Below are 22,341 nucleotides of genomic sequence, written 5' to 3'. Positions count from 1 at the left end.
GACTAAGGTGATATATCTATATCCTCATGAACATTTTTAAAAACTAGGATCTTAGACTTTATAACTAGAATGGATTTTAGAGAGATCATCAAAAGTCGGTTCACCTTTTCAAAGATGGAGATTAAGTGACTTTCCCCATGTTACATAAGAGTAAATAACAGAAATCAGATTCAAACACATGAGTTCTTTCTTCAAATATAATAATATGCTTTTCATTCTACAATAATGTCTTTCCTACACTGCTAATACTTGGCATGCTTTGAAAATTCAATACAAAGCTCACAAGCTTTTCATATTTAAAGCAAAATCAATACAAAGTATCTTCTGAACAAGAGATAATTAATTATAAATACATATAGACCATTAAATTATACAAAGTTCTTAAGCTTTTCAAGGTAATTATTGTCTTATTTGTGTAAAGTATCTTTGTTCTACAAATCAATATAAAGTGAGACAAAATGAGCTAAAATATGTAGGCATTTTAAAGTATTGTAAATAGCAATGTTTATTATAAACAAAAGATACCTACCTGAAAAAGAACATGTACATGGCAGCTGTGATGCAGAACAAAAGAACCTATAACCAGAAGAAAATAAATTATTTGCAAATAAGGTTCAAACATGATCATTTTAACATTTCAAAAACAAATCCACCCTGTTATGCTCTGAATAAAATTGTATTTGAATGTACAAAGCAATCTTTCAGGAAAATACTATATATCAAAGGCCAATATAAGTTACCTTCTAATAATTTTTACAGTTTTATTTGCTATAGTTTTATTTATTTTACTATCTATATAGTCATTAGAAAATATGGCCAAAATGAAGTATAAGTTTTAGATAATTAAAATAAAAGTCAATTCCTTCCTTATTTGTCTATAGAAGAATGCATTAAGAGCAAAGGCTAAACATATGGTACGTTCTATTAAGGCTTTAGTTATATAAAATATGAAACATTATGGATTCTATTAAATATTAATTAAGAATGACCAGTTTTTATGGAAAAAGAAGTTACAATCCTTGAAAATAAATTTAAAGAATGCTAAAGAAAAGTTATATCAATAGGAAAACTTATAAAAATTACACATGGAATCATCATAGGCTTGATAAAGATGGTGTTGTGGTAACTTTCAAAATGCAGGAATACAAAAGGCAGCTTGTACAGGTTTAAATGAGTTGAAGCAGCTCTATTCAAATAAATGACTGTCAAAAATGGCCAAAAAGGAACCAGGAGCTACCTATTCTGATCAAAGGTTGGTAGATATATGCCAAGTTCTGTCTTCTCCCTATTTTCCACCAGCTACCCAGCTTTTGAACTTCTATGGTATTCTCCATTATGCCTTCCTTCTCCAAAAAATTCATCATTAGGAAATATTTATTATTCTCTAAGATGAAATCTGCCTTGTACTTACATATCACAAGTACCTTCTACCCTTGTGATTGAACTCTATGGCTGGAAGGTAGGGTCATGGGTGCTAGGGCCTCTATTGGAAGATGGGGATCAGCATACTTTTTCTACCTATTTCCCATCAGCCTCACTGCTTTTGGATTTCTCTAGTATTGTTGGCCCCCACTTCAGGTACCTTTTCTTCTACCCCTCTTTATAATTTTCTATTGTGTGCAGTCTTCCCCCATTTGATTATAAACTCTTTGAGGACAAGGATTGTCTTTGTTTTTATATGTAGTAGTGTCTCCAGTGCTAAGGCACAATGCCTGGCACATAATAGTTGCTTAATAAATTCATTCATCTACTCATTCATTCATTCATTCGTTTATTTGTTTGTTTGTTTGGGTATTGGCTGATAAATTGTGTTAAAGAATAATGACAAAGCTGTGGAGTGGCACTGTAATAATCAACAGTGTTAAAAATGAAAATAGTTTACATAGACATGAGCTCATGGACAAATGAAGAAACATTCAGTCATTTAAAGCCTAAGAAAAAGTTTTTAAAACCAGTAACAGCAATGTATGTTTGTTTTCTATTTAGACTTAAGTACATTTTAACTGCATAAATTATCATTAGATTAGTTACTCCCAGAAAGTTTCCATTAGGATTCTCTGTGTATTCATTCTTTATAATTCATCTATATATCTGGCTGTAAATGATATATCTATTCTTTTGGTTCTATTTTTTAAAAATTTTCAATACTTCACAAAGATCAGTCTGCATTTCTTTATATAAATCCACACATATACACACATATATTATGCTGGCAATATACAACATGATGGCAGTTCCTTATGTAGACAGATCATCTGTTCTCTGATTAAGATGATAAGATACAGAGGAGCCAAATGACTCTCCACTGTTGCCAAACCAATAAGAGAAGTTTGATCTATTCAGGTGCCAAGTCCAACTCTCCATTACTGTCATGTTGCCTTATTGTTAAGGTACCACAAATCATTCCCTCATTGCTTTACAGGTTGCTTCCAATTTTTTTTAAACCCTTAACTTCTGTGTATTGGCTCCTAGGTGGAAGAGTGGTAAGGGTGGGCAATGGGGGTCAAGTGACTTGCCCAGGGTCACACAGCTGGGAAGTGTCTGAGGCCGGATTTGAACCTAGGACCTCCCGTCTCTAGGCCTGGCTCTCAATCCACTGAGCTACCCAGCTGCCCCCCTTCCAATTTTTAATACATATTATATGTAAAACTATGAAAATCTTTGAACAGGCATACAATGTACCTATCATACAATAGACACACTCAGACATAAAGCAGTGCTAAATGCTGCAGGAACATCAAGAAGGATGAAAGCTAATAAAAAAGGCCTTTTGATTTGGCAATTAAAATATAACTATTTTCCTCAGGAAAAGGTTTTATTACAATAGGAAGATCAAAATTTAGAAGATAGATATGAGTGAGGAAGTAGAAGCCATCAGTACATAGTTCTACTCTTGGTTTAAGAGTAAATGAACAATAAGACAGTAAGGAAGGGAAGGAAACAAGCAGAAACACATTTATAAAGTACCTATTATGTGTCAGGGACTGTGTGAAATGATCCACAAATCTCTCATTTGATTTTCACAACAGCTGTTTGGGATAAGTACTATTTCACAGTACAGGAAAACAAGGCAGTCAGGAGAGAAAATGACTTAGCCAGGCTAACAGAACTAATAAATGTCTTCAGGCTAGATTTAAACTCAGATTTGGGCTTCAAGCTCAGCACTCTATCCATTCCACTACTTTCCACTGTGACACTTAGCATTCTTTCCTTGACTTTTGCTGAGATAGCAGAGCCAAGTAAAAAGTTCTTATTTGAAGATAGGAGCTAAGTATTTTTAAGGAAGACAGTTATTTCTATACTTTAGACAAAACTACTTTTTTCTATTATCTGTTCAAACTTAAAATATAGAGAAAATAAGGAGCAAATTAAAAGCAATTAGGTGAAGTTAGGTTTGATAATTCATTAAGCCAAGCAAGCAATTTAATAAGGCCCAACAAGTGATGTTCATAAGGTTGAAAAGCACCCAAAATTTGAAGGAAATGATGAATTTATAATACATTGTTTCTTGCAATAGTGTTTGTATAACTCTCAGGAAATACAGTGCCACTGCTGTCATCACCATAGCATGTAAGAATTACATAAAAAACATTTCACCCAGTCCAGTAACAAAGACTTGGAGTCATATCATATGAATACCTTTTAACTTCTTATCACAATCACACACATTCAAGCGCCTTAGACTCATATAAATCTGGAACTCTATTGACTCTAGACCAATACTTGTCAAAGGTTATAATTACAGTGTTGTTTTGTTTTTTGCCCCCAAAACAATTAAAACACAGATCTCAAACCCTTTTTAAGTTGCAAAAAAAGACATGTGACTGGTACTGGTAGCAATATTTAAAAAATTTAGACCTAAAAAGTACCTTAGAGATCACTATGCACAACATTTGCATTTTAAGAGAAAAGAGGCTCAAGAAAATTTAAGTGATTTGCCCAGGGACACAATAGGTAATACGTGGAAGTGACTGTATTAAAGCTAGATCATCTGACTAAATCCAGGGCTCTTCTCATTATGCCATGCTGTCTATAATTACAAAGGAAACCAATCATGCTGAAATATGGTTATAAAAATATTAAACATCAAATTCATGAATCCAAAGTAAAGAACTTCTGCTCTAAGATATGTATAAGTGCCTTCTTAGTTCTAAGTCTTACCAACCCAAAATCTTCCAATTAAGAAAAAAAAGTAGAAAACTATTTTAATAAAAGAAGAGGGATTGATGAATTAGAGAAAGGACATAGTAACTTTATGAGCTATGCCTTAGAAGAAAGAAGAATGAGATCAGAATAGGCTGAGAAATCTATGAGTTGGGTAGTAGATCCAGCAGCGAGTAATGGAAAGAGTCTAGGAATTAGGAGAGGGCATTCTAACAATGCAGATTTATAACTGCTCAGAAATTTAAAGTCTAAAAGAGTTGCCTGGGAAACTAAAAGTGAAGGAAATAAGCCAGCATCATATAGCCAGTATTTGTCACAGGGTGTATTCTGTGCCCCCATCTGTTAATACCAAAGCTTGATCTCTATCCAGTATCCCATGCTTACACAGATTATTCGTATGTGTTGTTTAAGATTCAAAATTTTAATGCCTGTTCAGTTGTCATTATTTAAGGTTGTCTAGGTCTACAGACTACATACTATAGTAGGCTATGAATTTCTAGAGAGAAAGGAAGTAACTTTATTCAATACATGGCTATCCAAACAAGTTATGCTCTTGATGTTAAAAAAAAAAAAAAGGATGCTGATGATGTGAAGTTTTAGTACTTCCATATGAATTTAATACAGAAGAGAATTTTTAGCCTTTTCTTAAAACATTAAACTATTCTGCAAATTCCCATTTACCAAATGTGCCAGGCACTAGGAATATAAAGACAAAAATAAAACCATGCTTGCCCACAAGAAGTTAAACATTATACATATCTGCAAATATGTACATACAGGATATATATCAAATAAATGCATAGTGATGTTTTGGAGGGAGGGAATATTTATAACTGGAGAAATCAGGACAGGTCTCCCAAGAGATGGGGCACTTGAATTAAGCTTTGAAAGAGAGTTTTTAGTTCCAATATTTCAGGTATAGGAGATGGGTTGTGTACAGGCATAATAGGGAGATAGACCGTTGTGTACAAGGAGCAAGAAGGAGGGAAGTTTAGTCGAACCATAGTTATTGCAATATATCTGGAAAGACAAGCAGGGGCAGTCTGTAAAAGACTCTAAATATTCCCTGGAAATATCTCAAAGGCAACCTGAAGCCACTCAAGCTTCTTGAAGAGAGGAGTGACATGGTCAAACCTATGCATTAAGAATACCAATTTGGAATCTATGTGGAAGACAGAATACTGAGGGGTGAGACTAAAGGCAAAAACAGCAATCAGGAGATTCTTAAAATAGTTCAACAGAAAGCTGTTGAGTATTTTAACTAGGGTGACTATGGTGTAAGTAGAGAGAAAGAAAGATGCTTAAAAGGTACAATCTATAAGACTTGATAATTGTTTGGATGGGGGTGAGGGAAAAAGGGAAGTGTCTTATCAACCTGGGTGACCAGAAGAATGGCACTATCTTCAAAAGAAAAAGGGAGTATCAGAGGGAGTCATGGGTTTAAGCAGATAATGAGTTCTGTCATGAATGTTGAGTAGGATATGCCAAATATCTAGGTTCAGTTCAAGATTCAGAACTGATGAAATAAGAGATGATAAAGGTTGAATATTCAGATTTGAGAATAATAAGAAAGATAAAGATTGAATTCACATCAGGAAATAGATGAAAAGACTCAATGAAACTTAGATTGTATGTTATAAGTCATATTATAAACTGGAAGCCTTATTAGGTCTGTATTTATTTGTTTCAGACTACTTATAATTTGACCAATGGCAATTCTCAAGCTAATTAAAGGACTTAAAGGTTACTTAATTTTTAAAAATTGAATATAATTCAAACCTAGTCAATATAAAGTCTGGTGGGTTTTTTTCCAGATCCTTACATTTCATGTTAGGAAAACTTTGCTAGAATTTATAATTTTTAATCTCCCTATATTTAAAAGAATAATAACCAAAAAGGAAAAAAAGCAAATTTTTACAGCCATTATTTCAATACATAACAAAACTGTATTTTTTTAAAATGTAAATGAAAATCATATGAAAAAAATTAGGGAATTTAACTGAATGAAATGCACTCTCAAAGAAGTGCTAAACATCTTCTCCTTGTACTATTCATCTTTCTTGATTTATACCAAGAGGTCATGGTCATCACAAGCAGAACTTGGCAATATATTAGCCTTGAAGTTTTTTCCAGTTGTAGAAACAATAATGTCAGGTAAATGGCTAAAAGGAGTGTGTATTCAAGATCCTGTCCTTTTATAAAAAGTAGTTAGGCTATCACAGAGCCATCTTCAATTAAATTAATGAAAGATAAATAGCATTGATAGACACTAAAGTTATATAAATGGCTAGTAATTAATGCAATAACATAGAACTTCAATTCTTCAAAAAATACTATCTTAAGTTCCGAGGGAAGATTTTTTAAAATCATTTAAATGCCTTAAAATGATTTCTCAAGGAAAGGAAAATAGATAAAAGATAGATGAAAAATCCAGTATTAATAAAAAAGCAAAGCAAAAATCATAATATAGGCAAGTAAAACACAAAGCAGGCAAGAGTTGAAGTTTATTGAAATTAAAGCTTAGTAAAGGAAGTGAATTTAATAGCTGCAGTAATATTCTGCTACATTTTTTCTTTTGACCCTCTTCCTTTGCCACCTCTTTTGTTTGTTTTGGATAAGTTAAATAAATAAATTTAAAAAAAACTGATAGGAGGAGGTGAGGGTATAAAGAGAAAAGAAGAAGGGCCAAGAAAAGTCAGGGAAAGAAATCATTGCTGGGAGGAGGAATGCTGAAGGAAGGCATAGAAAGTGACTAAAACAAAAGGGGTCTGGAAAAGCTGGAGAAAGATAAAAGGCCTGGAAAGCTTTTATTATTGTTAAATTTGGGTCCAATCCTTGGCGCTTATTTGAGGAGGGTATAATCTCTATAGCACCCTCCACTTTATCCTTTAATCTTTCATACAACCTAGGAAAGTCCTAACCGATGGGTCAGTTCAAAAGCAACCCAAGAAATTCCCACTAATGATTCAGAGCCTTGTTGATTTAAAGGGCTAGGCTACAAATACAAATCCTAATCTAGGATAATGGGAAAATTAAATAGCCTTGAAAAAATGCAAAGAATTTTAGTCAATTTAGGAAAAGCATATCCAAATTTAAAAAATGTTATGGTATCAAAAAAGATAGCTAAGCAAACATAAATCCCTACAGATCCTATACGCATATGACCTTCTTGGCTCACTACCAAAAGATGAAAGTGTTTACTATGTTCCAATTGGAAATATGCTTACCTAACTGGTGTGAGGTCTCTCAGTTCTTTACTTAATGCAACAAAATGCAATTCAGCAAAAACCTCCATGTCATTTAACAGCTGGGGAGTGGTAAGGGAAGCTACATAAAATTCAGAGCACAGTGAAGCTGAAAAAATATTGTGTTTTCAGCAGGGCAAAGAAGCTAAATTGTCTAGATGAAGCATTCCAGTTATAATCAGATAAATGATGGGGAACCTTATCCTCACCCGTGCAGTGGCATTCACATTAACCTAGAGCAGGAATGAGAAGTAGGCCTAAGGCATTACTCCCTAGCCTAGATGCCTCTTTAAAAGATGTTATCTAATGTAATTTCAACAGTCAACAGTAATGCTAACACAATACTGGCAAAGCTCTACTGAATAGTTTTATATTTTAAGAAACTTTCATATTGTTTCTTATTATACTTGACTAGTAAAACAACCTTAACTACTTCAGGCAGCCAGACTAAGCTACTGTCAGGAAGCTTAGCAGCTGCCATCCAGCTGAGTTCCACATGTCTAAGAATCCATTCAGACCTACTAAAAGCCTTGAGAAAAAGAACTTGGCAATTCAGACATACTATCCATACTGAAAATATTTTCAACATTCATTTGAAAGGCAGTGTATAAGTGTGATTCACTCATGTAAAAGGAGCATCATATGCCACTTACACACACAAAGGTGGGACTAATTCTAACAAGTGGTGTGTCTTGGGTCCATAACCAGGCCATCTGCCAGTTCTTCATGCATCTGCTCATTCCAGAATTCATTCAGAGAAAATTCTTTTCCTGATTATGTATGGTGTAACTCATAGTTAGCCTGGTTCTCACCCCTCCCATACAGCTGTGCATTTCCTTCTACAAATTCAGCTTTCATTGCCAGCAAAAATTTCCTTAGGTAGAAAAGAATAATTCTCACAGAAAAATTTACCAGAATCAGAGTTGGAAGACATGTTAGAAATTATCTTTGTCAATCCACGTTTGGCTTCATAGTACAATCCCAGTCTATGAAGACAAAAACAAAGTTAGTCCTTCACTTCATAAAACTTATATGCTATTTGAGAAAATAACATTTACTAATAAGAAAATACAAATTATATATAAAATAAATAAAAGGTAATTGCAACACTAGAAGCTGGGAATTTTGTAAAAAAGGGTCTTGAGGAACCCAGCTAAGTACTGAAAGATGCTAAGGAATTTTAAAAAATAAAGGTGAATTAAGAGTACATCTCAGAAATGGGAGACAGATTGTACAAAAATAGAGGCAAGAGACGATATGCTACGTAGAAAGACCAGCAAGTAGGTGAGTTTAACTTTCCCACAGAGTGTGTAAAGAGGAATAAAATATAAGACTGGAAACATAGGCTGGAGTAAAGCTGTGAAAGACTTAAAATGCCCAAGAAAGTTTGTATTTTACTAAGTTAACATTTGGCCCTACAGAGATCGTTACTTAATGGATGAGTGGCCTCCATTTCTATCTGAGTTTGACACCACTGCTATAGAAGTTTTAAAATGGCAAGACTTGAAACTGATTGGAAATGGGAAGTTAAGGAGAAGAAAGACTTGAGGATGACTCCAAGGTTGCAAAACTTTGTGACTGGAAAGATAATGATAGCCTCAAAGAGAAACAGTGAAGGGAAAAGTGAGTATATTTAGAAATTGGGTGGGGATAAATTGTTTGGTTATACTAAACTGAGTCTGAGATATCTACCACACATCCAATAGGAAATGTCCAATAGGCAGCAATGAAGGAATCAAACAAAAGACATTAAGATGAAGTATATAGATGTGGTATTAAACAACAAAGAAATGATAACTGAACACAGTACAAAGAGAGAAGATTTAGAACAGTGTTAAAGCATGCCTCCACCCCTACAGTTGAGGGAGTCAGGACAAAGATGAGGAACCAGAAAGGAGATGAATAAAGACAAGCCAGACAGGTTTGTTTTATTCATATCTTTTAGATTTTTTTCAGTTAACAAGTATTTTTTCTCCTTTTCACACTTCCTCCAAAACAACTTTTGTAACAAATATTTAATAAACAAAACAAATACTCAAATTGGCCATGTCGAAATTCTGCATCTTGAATTTATCATCTCACTTCTCTTAGTGGTAAGCAGGTAATGTGATTCATCATCCATAATATGGTTGATTATTACATAGATCAGAATTTTTAGATCTTTTGAAACTGTTTTTATGTTAAAGTGTAATAAAAATTGTTCTTTTGGTCCTGCTCATTTTACTCTTCATGTTTCCCCTGCGCCCTTGTCATTTCTTTTTGTTCAATGGTATGCAAAGTTATCCCTTTTGTTACTTCTTATTGTACAATGGTATTCTATTACATTCATATATCATTACTTATTCAGTTATTTCCCCCACTGATACACTCCCTTAGGTTTCATTTTTTTTTTGCCATACTATAGATTTTTTTTTTAATGTTTCTCCTTTTTAGCTGATCATTTTGAGGTATAGGCCCAATAGAGGAATTGGTGGGTCAAAAGCTATATACACAGTGTAGTGACTATTAGGGCATAGTTCCAAACTGTTTTCCAGAACTGTTGCACCAATTCATAGATATTTTTTGTTTAATAGTACAATCATTTCATTTCTCCTGACTAAACTTTACTGTATAAAAACTAAGCAAAAATATTTAATTGAATCTGTCAATATATACAATATTCTGACCTAGAAGTCCCTTATCTCTCTGAGGGAAGAAGATCAGTTGTATTAACTAACTTCTAGTAGTGTCATGGTTTTTGAGTGACTTAAGTGTTCAAAATACTTTCAAAAATCTTTTTATCTGCATTTCTGACATTACGCGTATTGTTCTCTTGGTTCTACTTAGTTTGTTCTGCAACAGTAAAAAAAAACTCGTTTCTCAGAATTCCTCATGTTTGTCACATCTTGCTGCTCAATAAATTCAATTAAACTCATAGAAGTTTTTTTCCAACTTTTCTCAACAAAAGGAATCAAATTTATTTCTAGATCTTTGCTACTACAGAAAATGTTGTTATTATTATGTACTAGATGTTGACCTGACTTTGAATTCTTTGAGATATATGCTCATGCACTAAAATCATTAAGTAAAAGAGAACTTGAAAGATTTAGTCATTTTAAAAGCAAAATTCCAAATTAAAACCCAGAATGGCAGGCAAACTTAATAGATCCATCAAAACTATATCAATATTCCTATCATCCTCAAACTTCCTCCAGCATTTTCAGTCATTCATTCAGTCAGTCAATAAATGGGCATTTATTAAAGACTACTCTATGCCAGTCATTGTGCCAAATGCTAAGGATACAAAGAAAAGTAACAATAAAAAGTCTGTTCCCAAGGATCTCAAATCTAATGGGGAGACAATATGCAAACTGCTATATATAAATAAAATGTATAGAGTAAGTTGGAGGACATTTTCAAAAGAAGGCACTACCATTACAGGTGACTAGAAAAGATTTCTTATGGGAAATGGTTATTTAGCTGGAATTTGAAGAAAGTAAGGGAAGGTAGATAGTGGGGATGGGGGTGGGGAAGAGAGAAAGATTTTCAAGTATGAAGGAAAAATGTCCAAAGTTGAGAAGCAGAGGAGAGTCTATAGAGAAGAAGAAGGTATATGGAGACTGGAAAGGTAGAAAGTGGTCAAGTTATGAAGACTTAAAAAATAAGATTTTATATTTGAATCCCGAGGTAAAGGGAGGCATTGGAGTCTACTGACTGAGTAGGAATGAAGGGAGAAGTGAAATGATCAACTGGATGGTTAAATGAAAGATACATTGGAGTAAGAAGAAACTTGGGGCCAGGACACTGACAAAAAAGCTTTTTCTAATATTTCAGTGGTGAAGTATGACACCAGGATGGTGGCAATGTCAGAGAAGAGAAGGAGGGATAAAATAGGAATGGTATGAAGGCAAAAACTAAGCGGACTTTGTAACTTATTGGATATGCTAAGTGACAGACGGTGAAGAATTAAGAATGACAATTAGGTGGTATGCTTGGATGACTAGGAAGATGGTAGTACTCTCAAAAGGAATAAGGAATTTAAAAAGAGGGGAGAGCTGGGAGGAAAAGAGAGTGAGTTCTGTTTTGGACTTGCTGAGTTTGATATGTCTTTTAGGATATCCAATTCAAGATGTTTAACTGAAAATGAAAGATACCACTCAGGTCAGGAGAAAGGCTGGGATCAAATAAATAGATCTGAGCATCATCTGCACAAAGATTATAATTAAATTAAAAATAGTTGATGAGATATTATCAAGTCAGAGAAAAGAAAAGTACTCAGGACTGAGTATTGGGGGACAACCATAATTGTTTATCTGGGCATAACCCAGACAAAGACTGAACAAAGGAGCAATGAGACAGCTAAGAAGAGAATTAAGAGAGATTGTGTCACAAAAACCTAGGAGAAAAAGGTGAAAATGCCAGAGGATAGAGAGAAAGACAGGAGAAGGGTCCCTTCTTCATGTGAGACACAAAGGTGAAAGAGGAGAAAAAAGCAGAAGGCATCTGAATGATATAAGAGGAAGAAGAGAAAAGAGGAGTTCTTGGAGAATAGTTTCAATTTTTTTCAGTGAAGTATGAGTCAAAGTTCTCAGCTGAGAGGGCTATGGGCAGGGGTTATTATGGAAGGTCTGAGGAGGGATGAAAAGATTTAAATACCTCTGTCATGAGTGGAATAGTACATTAATTAGGGAAGTACAAAAGGATTTCTTATATCCTTTAATATAAGTGATTGGACATATCTGACAATAGAATGAAAAAGCCAAACACAGTTAAGGTTTCAAGTACTGATTAAAAGAACAGTGGAATTAAAACAGATTTGATTGATGAAAGAAAAGAGAAGAGTTCAAGTTTGAGACTGTCAGTGCACCATTCAAGTAATATGTCTTAAAATCTACTGACTCTGTGTGTGTGTGTGTGTGTGTGTGTGTGTGTGTGTGTGTGTGTGTGTGTGTGTGTATACACACATCTACAAAGAAAAAACACTACTGGATTTGACCAGCAGACCATAAATTAGATTTGAGAAAAGAGTTTTAGGAATGTGTGGGTATGGGAGTCAGGCTACAAGGAAGTAAGGAAAAATTAGTTGGTAAAGATTATCACATGAGCAGAGAAAGTCTATTTAACATAACCACCAATATTATAAAATACATGGAAATCTACCTTCCAAGACACACAAAAGAACTATTACAAAACACTAGATTCAACACAAATACACATCTAAATAAATGGAGAAATACTAATTGTCCATGGGTAGGTCAAGCTAATATAATAAAAATGACAATGTTACAAAACGTATTTATTCAATGCCATACCAATCCAGCTACCAAGGGATTACTTTAGAGAGTAAGAAAAAATAAGTAAAATCATCTGGAGGAACAAAAGGTTAAAATGTCAAAGGAATTAAGGAGAGGGGAAAATCATGAAGAAAGAGAGATTAGCAGAACCAGATTTCAAACTATATTACAAAGCTATAATCATCAAAAACAATTTGGTGCTGGGTAAGAAATAGAGAAGTTGATAAGTGGAACAGACTAGGTACATAATCAATAAAAGGGAATGAGCAAAGTAGCCTGGTGCTTGATAAAGCCCCAAAATCCTGGTTACTGGGGTAAGAGCTCACTATTCACCAAAAACTGGTAGGGAAATTCAACAGTAGTATGGCAGAAACATTTCTGATAGAAATCAACATCTCTGATACCATATAGCAAGACAAAAGAGTACTATTATAAAACAAATTAGATGAAGATGGAAAAAATTACCTATCAGAACTACAGATAGGAGAAGAGTTCATGACCAAAAAAGATTCACAGGTGATAAAATGGATAATTGTGATTACAGAAAGATTGATTACATAAAGTTAAAAACTAATGTAAAGGCAAAAACTAATGCAATTAAAAAGATACTAACACTTGATCTTAACCAAAAGGCCAAGAAGCAATGCAACTAAAATGAGAAGCAGGAAATTGGGGGAAAGTTTTATAGCAAGTTTCTCTAATAAGGGTCTCATTTCTAAAATGTATAGAGAATGGATTCAAATTTTTAAAATTAGGAATCATTCCCCTATTGATAAATATTCAAAGAATATGAAGTGACAGTTTTTGGAGGAAGAAATCTAAGCCACCAACATAGACATATTTTTTTAAATCCTCTAACTTATTAATTAAAGAAATACAAATTAAAACTCAAAGCTACCATATCATATCTAGTAGACTGGCAAAATTGATAAAAAAAAGGAAAATGACAAATGCTAGAGGGGCTGTAAAGAAAATAGGTGCATAATATCCTTTTAAGGAAACCATGAAAGTGGTGAGCCATCAAGAAAAGCAATTTGGAACTATAACAAGAAGCTATTAATCTGGGTATATCCTTTTAATCAGCTAAAATATTATTAGATAAATTTTTACCTTTGAGAAATCAAAAAGGAAAGAATCTATATGCATGCATGCATGCATGCATGTATGTATGTATGTATGTATGTATAAAAACGCTTTTGTGACTGTCAAATGTTTGGAAACTGAGTGGTATCTTTTAACTGAGAAATGCAAGTTATGGAATGTGAGAATGATGTAATAATTTTGCTGTTTCGAAACAATGAAGAGAATATTTCATAGAAACTTGAGAAGTTTCATGCTGATGCAAGTAAAATGAGCTAGAAAATAAATTATTTATAATAAAAATATTGTAATGGCAAAGGAGTGAAGAGAACAAACATTTATTAAGTACCTATTAGGTTCCAGGAATTGTGCTAAGCATTTTACATGTATTATCTATTTGATCCTAAATACCTAGGAGATAGTGACTGTTATGCTATCCATTTGCAGCTGAGGAAACAGAAGCAGAGAGAAATTGTGACTTGCCCATAATCACACGGCTAGTAAGTTTCTGAAGTCAGATTTTTAACTCAGTTATTCCTAAATCAAGGTCCAGTGATCAATCTACTGTGTCATCTGACAAAAAAAAACTTGAAAAGAGTTAGGAAATCTGATAAATACAATGACCAATCATAATTCCAGAGAACTTATGATGAAATATGCTACCCATCTCCAGATAGAAAGGCAATGTACTTTTGTTTTGCTTGACTATGCACATTTGGAACAGGTTTGGCTTTTCTCTCTTTCTCAACAAGGTATGGTGGGAGGGAGGGAATTCAGAACTGAAAATAAAATGGAACTGAGGTAAAAACAAAACAACAAAACAGAGAACACGACACATAAAGACTATTCTTAGAAAGTATAAAAAAAGATTGAGAGAATAGTTGATAGGGGATAACTTTAGGTCAGTTAATGAACATATTTGCAGCTTGAAGCATTAAATAGATATAAGTAATCATCATGCAAAAGTAAAGGACCCAATAGACAGAAAGAAGTTAAGGATTCTAAAAATATAGGGAATAATTGATGAATCATGTCTTTGGAACAACTAAGAGAAAGTGGAGTCTTAGGAGTAGGAGTTAGCCCTGAAAAGGAGAAAGTATATTTTCTCCTCTAAGGCAGAGTATAGGTAGATATTTGAAGAAATTCTGAAGTATAGAGAATGGAAATTTAGAGAACATTGAGCCTCAGTTTCCATAACTGTAGTAGACCAGATGGACTCTCTGTGTAAAATAAATATATTAGACCAAATGGCCTCTATGTCTATGAAAGTTAAACTAAGATTAAAACAAGAGTCTATAGCAGATCCAATTAAAGTGGCTGCAGACTTTCTCCAGCAATGCTTAAAGGACCAGGCCAGAAAAAACAATTCTGGTTATGATTCTTCTATGAAAAAATACTTGAGGGTGCTGAACATGCTCCTTAATTTTCAATTTATAAGGTGCTGTCTCTGCCTGAATCACAGTCAAGAAATATTGATTAATTATTGATTAAAGTACCTACTATGTAACACATACTGTGCTAAACAATGGATATATATATATTTTGTGGTTCTTTAAGATTTATTTCTTTTTTGCATTTAAAATTTTTTATAAAAAATTTTTAAGAAAAAATTTTTGTTTTTTAGAATTTTTTTTTATTTTTTAGAAAAATTTTCCATGGTTACATAATTCATGTTCTTACTTTCCCCTTCACCTCCCCAATCCCCCCAATAGCCAACGTGCATTTCCACTGGTTTTAACATGTGTCATCAATCAAGACCTATTTCCATATTATTGATAATCGCTTTAGGGTGATTGTTTAGAGTTTACATCTCAAATCATGTCTGCATCAACCCATGTGTTCAAGCAGTTGTTTTTCTTCTGTGTTTCCACTCCTGTAGTTCTTCCTCTGAATGTGGATAGTGTTCTTTTCCATAAATCCCTCAGAATTGTCCTGGATCATTGCATTGCTGCTATTACAGAAATCCGTTACATTTGATTTTGCCACATTGTATTGGTTTCTGTGAACAATGTTCTTCTGGCTCTGCTCCTTTTACTCTGCATCAATTCCTAGAGGTCTTTCCAGTTCACATGGAATTCCTCCAGTTTATTATTCCTTTGAGCACAATAGTATTCCATCACCAGCATATAGCACAATTTATTCAGCCATTCCCCAACTGAAGGGCATACCCTCATTTTCCAGTTTTTTGCCACCACAAAGAGTGCAGCTATAAATATTTTTGTACAAGTCTTTTTCCCTATGATTTTTTGGGGGTACAAAGCCAGCAATGGTATAGCTGGATCAAAGGGCAGGCAGCTTTTAGTGCTCTTTGGTAAGCAATGAAGATATAAAGAAAGACCTAAGGCAGTTTCTGCCCTCAAGAAGCTCACAATGTAATGAGGAAAGATAGAAAAAAACGTAAAAGTTGAAAGACAGGAGGAGTAGGGAATAACTCCTATTAACTACTGTATTTTTAGAAAGTGTCTATGTCCTCATTGGTTTTTCTTTCTTACACTGCCATTCATTTTACAATCTCTTCAAATTTGGCTGCTGAACTCACACCTATTATGAAAGTGCTTTCATGAAGCTGAGATCTCTCTTGTGCTATACCCAATGGTCTTTTCTCTAACTTCTTCTTTGACTTTTCTACAACTTTTGAAACTTTCCTCCTTAGTTTCATGACATCTCTCTCTTCATTGTCCAGTGACTCACTAAAAAAAAAGAGAATGTACTTAGGGTCATTTTTACTGTATAGTGACTAAATGTCCCATCCACATGCTAGTCTTCTTATGGTAAACAAAAATTCATTTTTGAATTGTTTGATCCAGTTTAGATATGGACTATGTGAATATAGTACTACTTTTCTTGTACAATTAACCACCTATGAATAGTGCAAAATACTTCATCTTGGACTAATTAGAAGATAAGGGACTAATTAAAAGTAAGCTAATCATCAAGAACTTTTTTAATCTGTAAAAATTAATAAAAGTATCATATTGACCAATAAAATTGATTAGGTCTGTTACTTCTAGTTGACCAGTGTCAGAGACTACCCCTTTATCAAAATACATGTTTCCTTTTATGTAGTGAAAATCAGGTTAAAATGAGCATCAAAAGGAAATCTGATGAAATAAATAACAGAAGAGTAATAACCTGAGGGACATATTTTGAAGGAGGAAGAAATAATCCTACCAACTTTTCCCCAGAATGGGAAATGTATATGAGCCTCAAGAAGGTATTTTTTAATATTTTTAAGCAACAGCTCCTAAAACCAAATTATTTCCCCATTTTAGTTGCTTCCCCAGTTATGAACCACTCAGACGACTATCCCAAATCATCATATCCTAGACATACTTCTGTTTGTATCTTCCCACGTCAGTAACACAATCATCATAATAAAACTAATTATCATGAAGGAGGCACTAAGAGCAATCCCAAGTGTATCAGTGTTATTTTTCTGATACCCTAATGGTTAAAGTTCTCTCTTTCACGATTACAGTTCAATTCACTTTTATTCAATCAAACATGTTAAATTTAATAAAACATTTATCATATAAAAGTTTTTGTATTGGGTACTTTAATCTATAAAGTCCAAAAAATACATCTACATTCTACAGAGGGAACATAATACACATGCATAAGTAAATACAAAGTAATTTGAGAAGAAGTGACTAAAATTAGAGATCAAGCAACTTTTTGGTAGAAGAAACCTGAATATGAGTTATCTTCCTGACCTGGAAAAAAACATTCCTTCCCACACTTGTCTACTGAAATTATTCTTTTTCAAGGCCTAAATCAGTGCTCAAGAAGGAGATTCTTCCTCTACAAAACCTTCCACTCTTTCCTCAAATTTAACTTGAGCACTCCATTGCCCCCATACCATTATACTTTGTATAATAGTTATTTATGTACATATTGTGTCCTTTAGGGGCAAGGCCTATTATTTTTTTCACCTTTTTATCCCTAACACAAAGTATAATACCAATATAGGGTAGACACTAAAATTTTCTATGAATAATTGAAGTATGTCCTAATAAATGGTAACAGAAATCCTGCTATATAAATTGAGAAAAGTAATTAGCATATAAATTATATTCTGGAATAAACTACTTCTCTTAATATTAAAATTAGTTATATCTATCACATAGATATCTCAGTTAATATATCAATGGAAATATTAAGTTTTTTAAATCTCTTGATTGATGAAATAAGTATACATTCACTTTTCAATTTTATTCACAATCTTAATTAGTTTAACAGACTCTTTTCTTATGAAGACTATAAAAGCTTTGTCCTTGGTCAAATCTTCAGAAATTAAAAAATAGTGATATTTTACAATAGTTATCATTACTTTGTGTCAACTTGTTACATATAGTGTAGTATTAAACACTTCTTCATGACAAATAAACTCACTGTGATTCATATGGAGATGAAAAGTATTTGTTTCAGCACTGAGGAAAAAAAATAGTGCAAATCCCTGAAAAAGCTAAAATTTACAAGAAAATAAAGTTAATTTGGTATGTTTTACCCCACCCTCAAAATTTGGTTTTCTTGCTTCAAAGAAGTGAATGAGAAAAATTCATTTTAAAATTACAATAATAAAATTTTCTATGAATCAACATCCTTGAATGTTGGGAAAAGAGAGAGGTTGTTCAACTAAGAACTCAATCTGACCATCTTTTCTGTTCCTCAGGTCTTTTCAACATTTCAACATCTAATAACAGTAGGAGGTCTAAGACAAAGAACATGATTCTCAGAAAATCTTTAGTTCTTCATGTGGACCCAGCTACTCACTCAAAAGTATTATGTTCTCATTATACCAAACTTTCTTTCTAATAGAACTATTCCCGAATCCAAAAATAGTCATGAAAGAAAACATAAGCCTTTTCTTTTCCTAAAAATCTTTAATTAAAAGGCACAGGAAGATTTGCAAGAATGGGCTTTTTCTAATTACAGTATTTTCGAAAAAAGTGGAAACCTGATGCTTATATTCACTAAATAATTGGAAATACACAAAGCTGAAATAAATTGCTCAGTAATTAAATTATTTAGCTATGAAGTATAAAATTTCCACAGTTTCAGTGAATTGCACATTTTCTTTTAATAACTGGGCTTTAAATTTACTCAAAACTGCATCCTCAAGCTTTTTTGCAATCAAGAGCAACAAGAAAAAGAAATTACCTTAGTTTATTTCACCTTGAGTGATTATAAAATTTACTACTTTACTAATTAATTAGTCTTTATGAAGAATATGTCTTAGTTATTCCTTCTCAAAAACTTTATGAACACCCAGAAATAAATCCAATAGTATCTCAGTTATGTTACAGGTATAACTTTGTGAAAACATAAGTTTTCATAATGAAGAAAAAAGTATACTTTAATTGTTTTTAACACAACTTTGGTTGGGTTTTTTTTTTTTAAATCTAAGACTACTTTTAGGGATTTCCTACAGTTCAGGAGGCTAAAACCATCTCATGTAAAATTCTACAAAGCACTTGCTATAGAAAATCCTCCCTGGGATATTGCCAAAACACTAGTAAATCAATGTAAAGGTCAGTCTAACCATGGCTAAATACCAATGTTGTCTCCACCCAAAAGTTGGAATGAGATGAACAAACAGAATCTCAGCATGGTGGAACAACTCAGTAAGATCATGCTGGGAAGATGATTAGGAATGAAGTAGCATAATACCCTCAACATGTAATCCCTCACAATATCCAGGTCACTTAGAAACTGAAATGGCTTAGCCTTCTTAGTCTTGAAGATTTAATTAGTCACAATAAATAGAACTAATTGGGGGAGGAGGCTGACAAAATTCCACAGAGCTATGGTGTTCTAAGTGGTTTTTTAAGTGTATTAAATATGTTGTATAGCCAAAACTGGAGTATGTATTTTGTGTGCTAGCCAAAATTTTCACACACAAATGTTGGGTGGAACAAGAAACAATCTAGTTAATGTTGTAATAGGAAATGCCCTTGAGGAAAGCAGGTGGTTCCTAGTAGACTATTTAAGAACTATATCAGACTTGAAGCTATCCTTTCCCTGCATTCCTTCATCTTAATCAAGTTAAGATTGAAACTGTAAAAATGGTATGTGAGAATAATGAAGTTGGGATTTAATTAAGGGGAGGGGCAATAACTACAGTGCTTCAATAATCCATTCTTAAATCCCAAATAGAAAAAAAAAAAAAAGATGATTACTGAATTTGAAAAGTTGCACTCCTAGCTGAACAAATATTTTAAAAAGTCAAGTTGGGGTAAATATGTAAATGCATGGTGGCAATGGCCAAGGAATTAGAACTTCCAACAAATGAATCTAAAATTAGAAACAGGCTGTGTTTTTAATAAAATGATAAGTGGCTTAAACTAAAGGAAGTTTGCTACTATCACATTATAAAACTGTGCCATGTGAATTCCATTTTGGATTCTTATTATGCCACAAACCACAACCCACAAAAACAGAACAGAATAGTTTACTGATGTCAGCAGTACTTCCAATATGAAGTTTTAGCTGAGTCAATAAATATAAATTTAAATGATACTGTCATTTACATGATTTTTATGCAATTTTCCCTTTGTAGTACAAAATATACTCTTGTAGGAATAAAGAGTGAAAATTTGTCTCATTTCTTCTTGTTTTTCAAAATGCTAACATTTAACACAATTCTTTTTGGAACTAATAAAAAATTATGAGAGTTCAGTATCATAATCTTCAGGGATCTGTGGAATTAATGACTTTATAATGTTCAAAATCCCATTTATAATGCTAATCTTCATTACTCAAAGGGCTCTTATTGACAATTCTATGGTATTACTAGGATAATGGCTGAGTGGTAAGGGTTTGAGACCAGATTTAAAATTAGGCTTCCTTACTCCTGGCCCAGCACTCTAACCAATGTGCCCCAGTTGCTTTCTAAGCATTAGTTGTATCTTACTTGTATTCTTAAGTTTAAATTATTTTAAGTAAGCATAGAAATATAAGATATTGGGGAAATGAATGGCTACAAAGTATAAAATGCATAAAATGGCAATATTATTACAAATAAGACTTTCTGGTATAGAAGGGCACCAGGAAAAGGGATGGCCCTATGAACAGGCAGTTCCATATCTGTGACTTGGACACTGACATCATTTAATCACCTAACATTTCGATTTAATATAATAAGCATTTATGAATTAGAACATACCCATTTTATAGCTATCATGCTGTGGTGGATAGTGAGACACTTGAAAAGTCAGGGAAGCAATTTAAGTCCTACCACTGATCCATTCTGGCCATGTGACTCTGGACAAGTGACTTATTCCCTCAGAGATCCAAGAATGTTATATTAATAGATACAGACTCTATGTCCAAAGAGCGGTAAAAGATTGACTGCCCTTTGATCCAGCCATCCCATTGCTGGGTTTTGTTATAACAAATTCCTGGGACAAAAATGAACATCACTTTGAGTGACAAGACTGTCAGTTGGAGACCTCAGAATGTACCCAGGTGCCATGAGCCAGGGCCGAAGGTTAGTTGGAGCCAACCCTATAAATACCCATCATGCACAGCACAAGAGGGCTCAGTCTGGAGCAATCTTGGGAGGTGGGAGATTGAGAGGGAGGGTAGGCCCTATACCTGCAACTCAACTGCCTTGCTTGAGAGAGAGCTAGAGAACTATTACAACCATCATCAATACAGAGGTGAGGGAACAGTATCGCTGTCATTCAAAAACATCATTAATAGCCTTCCCTAATCTTTGGCTTGGCTCTGGCAAAGTCAAGCCAGAGTTAGAGAGAGGGTGAAGAATCTCCAGTCTCCACCTGATCTAGCAACCTCTGTAGCCTTGATCATTTATTTAGATATTTAGTAATAGGATTCCCAAATCCTTCATCCTTTCCCTTGTTCCTAACCCTGTTAAGCTAGAATTAAATATAGTTGTTTGTTACAAAGTACCTTTCCTGAGTGGTGCATATACTCACAGCCCTTGGGAAGGGGAGACAATTATGCAGTCAGATACACAGTGTTATTCAATCAGTGCACCAATACCTCTTATCAATATTCATTCCAACCCCAGGTTGAAGAACTAGAAAAGTTGATTACACCTACAACTTCTCATTGGTTCTCTGCCTGGGCAGCTGTTAAAAGGAGACAACTGACAGACAGTCCAAGAGAGCCTGTCAGGTTGAGAGAGGTATAACCCTTGTGCAAGCAGCAACCACACAGAGGCCTATGGGTGAGAGTGTGTATCTCTCTCTCTTATCTCCAATCAATTCATCCATCCACCCATTTTCTTTTAACAGTTTGTAACCCAAAGAGATCATAGGGGAAAAGACATGTACAAAAATATTGAGAACCTCAGTCATTGTGGTAGCAAAAAACTGGAAAACAAGTGTATGCCCTTCAATTGTGGAATGGCTGAACAAATTGTGGTATATGCTGGTGATGGAATACTATTGTGCTCAAAGGAATAATAAACTGGAGGAATTCCATGTGAACTGGAATGACCTCCAGGAATTGATGCAGAGTGAAAGGAGCAGAGCCAGAAGAACATTGTACACAGAGATTGATACACTGTGGTAAAAATAGAATGTAATGGACTTCTGTACTAGCAGTAATGC

At 33.8% G+C, this 22,341-nt stretch overlaps 1 protein-coding gene across 2 annotated transcripts in view; it reads right to left on the bottom strand.

Annotated features, from left to right (window-relative positions):
* The window catches only part of TMEM135 (transmembrane protein 135), a 386,383-nt gene that overhangs the window by 115,795 nt on the left and 248,247 nt on the right, over window positions 1-22,341 (bottom strand). For both annotated transcript variants that reach the window (XM_044668213.1, XM_044668214.1), the window contains one exon: window positions 530-576. In XM_044668213.1, the coding sequence (XP_044524148.1) occupies window positions 530-576 (47 nt within the window). The remainder of the gene's footprint in view (window positions 1-529; window positions 577-22,341) is intronic.

This window comes from Gracilinanus agilis, chromosome 3 (assembly GCF_016433145.1).
Source record: "Gracilinanus agilis isolate LMUSP501 chromosome 3, AgileGrace, whole genome shotgun sequence".
NCBI lineage: Eukaryota > Metazoa > Chordata > Mammalia > Didelphimorphia > Didelphidae > Gracilinanus > Gracilinanus agilis.
Note: the sequence above shows the minus strand (reverse complement) of the source record. Positions and strands in the feature narration are given on the sequence as shown.